The sequence below is a fragment of the Dreissena polymorpha genome, chromosome 4 (genome assembly GCF_020536995.1).
Source record: "Dreissena polymorpha isolate Duluth1 chromosome 4, UMN_Dpol_1.0, whole genome shotgun sequence".
Lineage (NCBI taxonomy): Eukaryota > Metazoa > Mollusca > Bivalvia > Myida > Dreissenidae > Dreissena > Dreissena polymorpha.
In genome coordinates, this window is record NC_068358.1 from 66707398 (window position 1) to 66714897 (window position 7500).

Consider the following 7500-nt stretch of genomic DNA (forward strand, 5'->3'; position numbering starts at 1 on the left):
AGAGCAATAATTTACGAGACTAGATCTACTTTGAGTCATTTGAATCTGAAGTTTGGTAGCGCCACCACCGGAGAGTCTCTCGCCAACGCTTTCTTGGACAACCAACGAACTGCCGGAGTTAACGTCTCTGCAATAAGAGGCCAAGGGTACGACGGGGCCGCAAACATGTCTGGTTGTCACCGCGGTGTCAAAGCCCGCATTCAAGAAGTACATGTAGTTCCAAGAGCACTTTACACACATTGCAAAGCGCATTCCTTGAATCTTACTATTATTTACGCGTCCAAAGAGCCCTGTGCAAAAAACATAATGACGACCGTCCAGGAAATAGCATTTTGTTTCCAGTACTCAGCCAAGAGGTTATTACGGTTTCAAGTATTCCTTAGCAATAGTGATGAGAGTTGGGCTGAGATGGACAGGAGGACCAAACTCAAAACTTTGTGCGAGACCCGGTGGGTGGCCAGAGCCGATGCCCTTTTCACATTCAAGGCTTCATTTGGAACGGTTGTGCGCACACTTGAAGATTAAGCCCAACAAAATGATGCAAAGGCTGGCGCTTATAAAGCAGCTATTACACAGTTAAGTTTCATTATTACACTGGTGGTTGTATAGCATGTTCTGTCTGCGTGTGTGCCGCTCTCAAAACAACTTCAGGCTGCTTTATGCGATCTTCTGCAAGCTGCAATGGAAGCTGAGGTCGTAAAAACACAGGTAGAGGCAGAACACAACTATCCCTTTGTATAGCATGCATTGTTTGAAAAAGTCGTTGAAATGGCAAGCCCGTTGATGTTGAACCTACATTTTCACGCGCATGGCGACAACAGAACCGCCCTAATGCACCGGCAGCTATCGCATTTGACTACTGAAGGGTCAATATATGTATTTACCATTTGCGGACCATTTACTTGCAAAGCTTCAACAACGGCTTTTACAAAGAAATGAAAGATATGCCATACAGTACCTATAACCAGATCGTGTTCAAGACCTCAATGATCAACGAACAAATGCAATCTTCTCATCAGCACAGGCGGACCATGAAATTAACATGGAAAAATTTCATAGAGAATGTCAGCGTTGGAAATTCCGCTGTGAACAGACTCAGATTCCATCTACGCCTACTCTGGAAATCATGCTGCTCTCTTTACCGGAAGACTTGTATCCGAATGTTGCTATGTGCTTCTACCTGTTGCTTGCGATGCCAGTATCAACTGCTTCAGCAGAACGCTTGTTCAGAACTATAAGACGCCTTAAAACCTACTTGAGGTCAACTATGACTACTGAACGCATGTCTTGACTTGGCCCCATGAACTTTCACAGGGATAGGGAACTGAACGCAGCTAGAGTTGTTGCCCTATTTGCACAAAAGAGGAAAAGGCGTTTGGCACTTATCTTTCATGACAAACTGGTAAATTTATACACACGCCAAGCTAAATGACAATGACATACAATGTCTATCATCTGATAAATTAAACCAAAAAGTCAAATAGCAGAAATAAATGTGAAACATACTATTTTCATTATTAGTTTATTACATCTCATGACTTCTTTGTCTGTCACAACAAGTGAAAGCACTTTTCAGATAAAATACAGGATGTAATAACAAGCGCCCAATATCCCCTCAAATTCATCTCAGCGCCTACCATTTAAGTTATTATTTTTAAAAGTTTCTCGGGGGAGGCTCCCGAACCCCCAGAGGGAGGGGGGGTACACCATCCCACACCCTCCCCCATTTGTGCGTAACATTCCTTTTTGTCTGGCTACGCCCTTGGTAGAAGTAGAAGTAGTAGCAGTAGTAGCAGTAGAAGCAGAATCAGTTGCAGTGGCAGTAGCAGCAGCAGCAACAGTAGTAGCAGTAGCAACAGTATTAGCAGAAGGAGTAGTAGTAGTGGCAGCATCATTTTTAAGCGGGATTTTATGCGTTTGTGTGTCACGAAAGAATTTTATTTTTTATGGCTTTAACGAGCATTACGAATTTTAAAGAAACACTGCTTTTTAGGGAAAATAAAAACAACGTACAGAAACTCGTATTGAGCATCTAACAACACGCGAATTCGTGCTGAAACAGGCAATTAACAGGTTAAAATAAAAAACTTCTGTGGCGAAGCATTTAAAATATTTAAGTATTTTGACTTATTTATATTATTGAGGTTAATGATTATGCTCTTGAACATCATTTATAAAGCGGAGCAACGAAAGCCAAAGCCAGATGGCTTATCAGACTTTATTATCAAATGCATTTTCTAGCAATTGTACATGAACTATCGATCTGAAATTGGCATGCACATTGAAAATAGTCTAATAAATATCAAGAAGTGCCTATTTTTTGCAATTTAAACAGTAAAGGTTGTGCGTAACGTTGCCAAACACTAATGCTATCACCAATTTGTTTCGACTGTATTCACCGATACTCATCCGTTATGAAGATTTACTCAATTTTAATACATCTTTTTTCAAATAAATAATATACAAAAACAATTTGTAGGCATTAAGTAATGTTTACCCCTCTGACTTACATGTAAAATCCAACCCGCTAACCCCTGTTATCATACATGTAGGGACACGTCTGCATTGGATTTAACAGTATTGCTTGCACACTAAATTTCCATATTGTTTAGGACCGTCAATCAACGGCATTACTATTTCACCGAAGATCATCGTACTTACCGACGGTCGACCGACGGATCTCATGTTGAATGCCGGACCGGACATTGCCGACGAAAGTAAAATGAATCACGTAAGAAGTAGTTAATTTATGATGTCATTCTTAAAATATTGAATTACCATTAAAACTTTAAAATACGCTTCACAATTTTAACCCATCAAATTAACTTGTATTATTACAGACAATGGCGCATTTGACTGCAGCAGTGGAAGAAATTAGCAACAGGGACCATTCCCTGTTTTTTGTCGGCGTCGGAGATTATGACAAGGTTAATTCACTGTAATTTCTTTGAACCAAATTGTATGCAGCGATTATTTTTATACTGAACAGCGTGTTTTAGTATTGAATGAAACAGGAAATATTCTAGTGTCTAAGTGGTTAGCATGAACAAATGTATTTACGTGAAATATTATCATACTATCATGGACGGTATTTATTAAACAAAGCAAATTGCATGTTGCAACATAGGTGACATGTCTTGTTGCTGATTGCCCTATACATGATAAAAACCATGTTATCAACCAAAAATACGCCACGACACCACACAAAACCAACATTGTTTTCACATAAGATACATTTTCGCATGACGCGGATCCATAATGGTAAAATTGTTTAATGAAAAAGAAGCGCATTAAGTGTACAAGCACGTTCTGAAGAACCGTTTAAGTAAGTAGTTGTCTTTTGTTCTTGCATAGAACTTTATAGAAAACATGACTGCGGTTCTGGAGTCGAAGAAAACGTACACGTACAGAGAAGGGCGCCGTCTGGCTCGTCGTCATTACCTGGCCGTATGTATCAATTGGAGATTTATTGATATGTTGATATGTAGTGTGAATGTGTGTTACAATGTAGAGGGAATGTGTGTTACAATGTAGAGGGAATGTGTGTAACAATGTAGTGGGAATGTGTAGTAAAATTTAGAGTGAATGCATATTGAAATGTACAGTTAATGTGTGTTAAAATGTAGAGAGAATGTGCATTGAAATGTGGAGTGGATGTGCATTGAAATGTAGAGTGAATGTGTATTGATATGTATAATGAATATGTATTGAAATGTAGAGTGAATGTGTGTTACAATGTAGTGGGAATGTGTATTGAAATTTAGAGTGAATGTATATTGAAATGTAGAGTGAATGTGAATTGAAATGTACAGTTAATGTGTGTTAAAATGAAGAGGGAATGTGCATTGAAATATGGAGTGGATTTGCATTGAAATGTAGAGTGAATGTGTATTGCTATGTAGAGTGGATGTGCATTAAAATGTAGAGGGAGTACTTATTGAAATGTAGAGTGAATGTGTATTGTAATGTGGAGTTAATGTGTGTTAAAATGTTTTGGGAAATGTACATTGACATATAGAGGAAGTGCATTGAAATTTGGAGGGAATGTGTATTGAAATGTGGAGGGAGAGTGTATTGAAATGTAGAGTTAATGTGTGTTAAAATGTAGAAGAACTGTGAATTGACATGTGGAGTGGAGGTGCATTGCAATGTGGAGGGGATGTGCATTAAATGTGGGGGGTATGTTTATTGAAATGTGGAGGGTATGATTATTGAAATTTGGAGGGAAATTGTATTGAAATGTGGAGTGGATGTGCATTGAAGGTGGAGGGAATGTGCATTTAAATGATGCATTTAGATGGAGTGTTTTATGAAATGTAGAGAGTGTGGAGAGTGTGTATTGAATTGTAGAGGGAATGTGTATTGAATTGTAGAGGGAATGTGTATTGAAATGTAGATGGAGTGTGAATTGAAATGTAGAGGGAGTGCGTATTGAAATCTAGATGGAGAGTGTATTGAAATGTAGAGGGAGTGTGTATTGAAATGTAGTGGGAGTGCGTATTGAAATCTAGAGGGATTGTGTATTGAATTCTAGACGGAATGTGAATTGAAATGTAGAGGGAGTGCGTATTGAAATCTAGATGGAGAATGTTTTGAAATGTAGAGGGATTTTGTATTGAAAGGTAGATTTGATGTGTATTAAAATGTAGAGTAAATGTGTATTGAAATGTAGGGTGGTTTTGCATTGAAATGTTATTTCGGATGTTTATTGAAATGTTTAATTATAAAGCATGAATCGCCTTCTGCCGCATCACAAATACTTTCGTACTTAAATAGTTCTGCTTAATGGCTTAAATGTTATACATGTTCAAAACTTCTTCCCGCGCTTGTTCGGAGTTATGATTTTAAATTTATATAACAACAGCTCTAATTGTTTTTTTTATACTCACTGTTTTGTAATTGGCATGTATTGCCATGCATTTCCATATACGCACCGTGTTGTGCTTGGCTTGTATTGCCATGCATGTTTATTACCAACTGAATTTAGATTGCCCAAGCCAATCTTAACCAGCATGGTCGATTTCCATATGGATATGCATGTTATTCGTTTGTATTTGTAAACATTTATAAAAAATATGTTTTAAAATAGAATAAAATATACAAGCTTTTTTATAATGTTCGATTATATTTTTTCAACCCACTTCCAGACTCAGACTGATCTTTTAGGGCTGTCGTTTCTTGTGCCTCTCGGTAACCGACCATCCACCAGCGAAGATGCGGTATTGATTCTCTTACAAGCTCCTCGTCTCCTTCTGCATAAAAAAACGCATAAACTGTCTTACTTAGCTATATATATTAAATTTACAAGCCTTCAACACTAGTCGGTACATTTTATTGCAAATCTTTAATATAAGATATACTTTGCAAATATTATATAATCATAGTGTGCAGTTACTTCAATCCCAACTAAATCCAAAATGTATTCCTCTGTGTTATGCATATTGAGATTATGTCTAGCATGTTGAACATCTTTTCTACCAAGAATGTGTGTACTATCGCTCATGGATACATTATTTAGTATGAATCTAGTATGGAACAATGGCAAGCAAGAGTCGCGTTGCAAAATGAGATTTTAATTGTTCATGGTTGTGTACAGTTACATGTTATCTTTAAGTTCGTTTCCCTCTTATTAAATGAAATAATTCATTGGTAAAGACTAATTTTAATACTGAAATGTTTACTCAACCATTATATCTTCATTTTAAAACGAATATCGAAATGTGATGACATATTATGATAATCCAGGAAGATATGAAGGAAATTCGTGACGAGGCAATGCGAAAAGTGGGTGGCAATCATTATCGAGACAGCGACGATCCGACCCTACCCCGGCTTGGTACCCGGGTGCGTAGAGGGTCCGACTGGATGTGGAACAATCAGGACAGTGGAGGGCCGGGAACCGTCGTAGGGCATTCTCGTATGCAATCGTGTTGTCAAAATGTGTATTATATTATATATGTTATGATTGTTCTATGTAAAATATTTGCATTTGTATTTATGGATCAAATTGTTAACTGTCAAACCGTATGCTTCTGTGAATAGGTAGTGAACGTTTCTTAAACGCTGTATTAAGGCAGGGCTTTTATTTACAACAAACACTTTTGTTTGCTTTACTTACGTTTATAATTTGTTTCAATTTATCAACTGCTTCTACTAGAATTGTGTGCATCAATCACGCTTTTATTTAAAATGCCATGGCTTTTGGTAAAGGTTTTCTTGTTGATAGGAACCAAAATTAATTTGTGTCTGCAGAGAATGGAAAACAAGTTTAATAGGATTTGTTTTCATTAATATTTTGAATTGTGTGAATTGTGAGAATAGCGTGATTCGATCGAAATACCATCGCAGCGCTGGTTTTTAAGAAATGAAACAAATACAAGAAACGATCAACTTAAAACAGCATATTTATCAAATTTATTTTTGTACGTCCAGTTCCAGCACAAGTGTGGGTGACATGGGACATAAATGAACAGACGAACGTTTACCGGTATGGACTGCTCGGTAATGACGTAGTTCCGGTGGATGAGCCCCGCGAACTGATCCAAGGAGAAAAAATCGCAGTGGGCTGTGTAGTTAAACCAGGTTTGCTGACGAAATTGTTGGGTGTTTGGAGAATATAATTAGTATTACAATGACATTCACGCTGTGATTACGAAATTTATTTGAAAAACAACAACAACAAGATTCAGTACAATAATAATGAATGTTGGTACATAAATTACATGTCATTAATTTAGGTATTTTTAAGTATATAACGCTGCTAAATTGTGTTCTCATGTGTGATTTATACTCATTGGCTCCGATGCTTCGAATTTGTATGTAATAGATTGTTCTGAATTGTCACTTTCAAATAAATATGGTGGAATACGTGAAATATAATAAAATAATATTTATATTTTAGGTCGAGACAACTCTTCAACAGGTTTGAACTCAGAAAACGTCGGAGTTGTGCTCAGAATAGAGAACGCGAAGGCCTTAGTAAGTGCATGACTTGTTCTTGCTGACTTTGGTTAAAGCACATTAAGTCATCCAAAATCGAATATCTTGGACCAATGTATAGAGCGAATGACCAAACCTTTGGTTCATTAGTTTCCTGCTGATTTACATTTGCTTCATAAAAATCCTGCTGATCCGCGTGACATTCGCCAAATCAATTGTTTTAAATCTAGAAAATTTTAAATGAAGAAGTCAACAGCTTGAACAGCAGTATACACACAATTGATTATAATGTTCTGCGTTGTTTTTCGTACTTTTTTAAAAACTTACACACACAAGATTGGCTGGACAAATAACACAGAACCGGAAGCATTAACCTGGTTGTTGTGACCGTAGATTAAGTATCACAAACAACATAGGGGCGATACAGAAATAAGCGTTACAATTGCAAGAATATATGGCCGTCAGTTACATACTTGCGACGTAATTATGCACTACTTTCATCAATATCTATCACTTTAACAAGTGTTTATCACTTAATATAGATTAAATAATAATAACAAT

At 37.0% G+C, this 7500-nt stretch overlaps 1 protein-coding gene across 2 annotated transcripts in view; it reads left to right on the top strand.

Moving 5' to 3' along the window:
• LOC127879103 (uncharacterized) overlaps positions 1 to 7500 on the top strand; it is a 17748-nt gene that overhangs the window by 6604 nt on the left and 3644 nt on the right. Inside the window, exons 12-18 of one of the 2 annotated variants that reach the window (XM_052425744.1) lie at positions 2613 to 2731; positions 2841 to 2927; positions 3355 to 3447; positions 5148 to 5219; positions 5746 to 5917; positions 6433 to 6582; positions 6902 to 6978. In XM_052425744.1, coding sequence (XP_052281704.1) covers positions 2613 to 2731; positions 2841 to 2927; positions 3355 to 3447; positions 5148 to 5219; positions 5746 to 5917; positions 6433 to 6582; positions 6902 to 6978 — 770 coding nt within the window. The remainder of the gene's footprint in view (positions 1 to 2612; positions 2732 to 2840; positions 2928 to 3354; positions 3448 to 5147; positions 5220 to 5745; positions 5918 to 6432; positions 6583 to 6901; positions 6979 to 7500) is intronic. The other variant, XM_052425745.1, reaches the window with a different exon arrangement.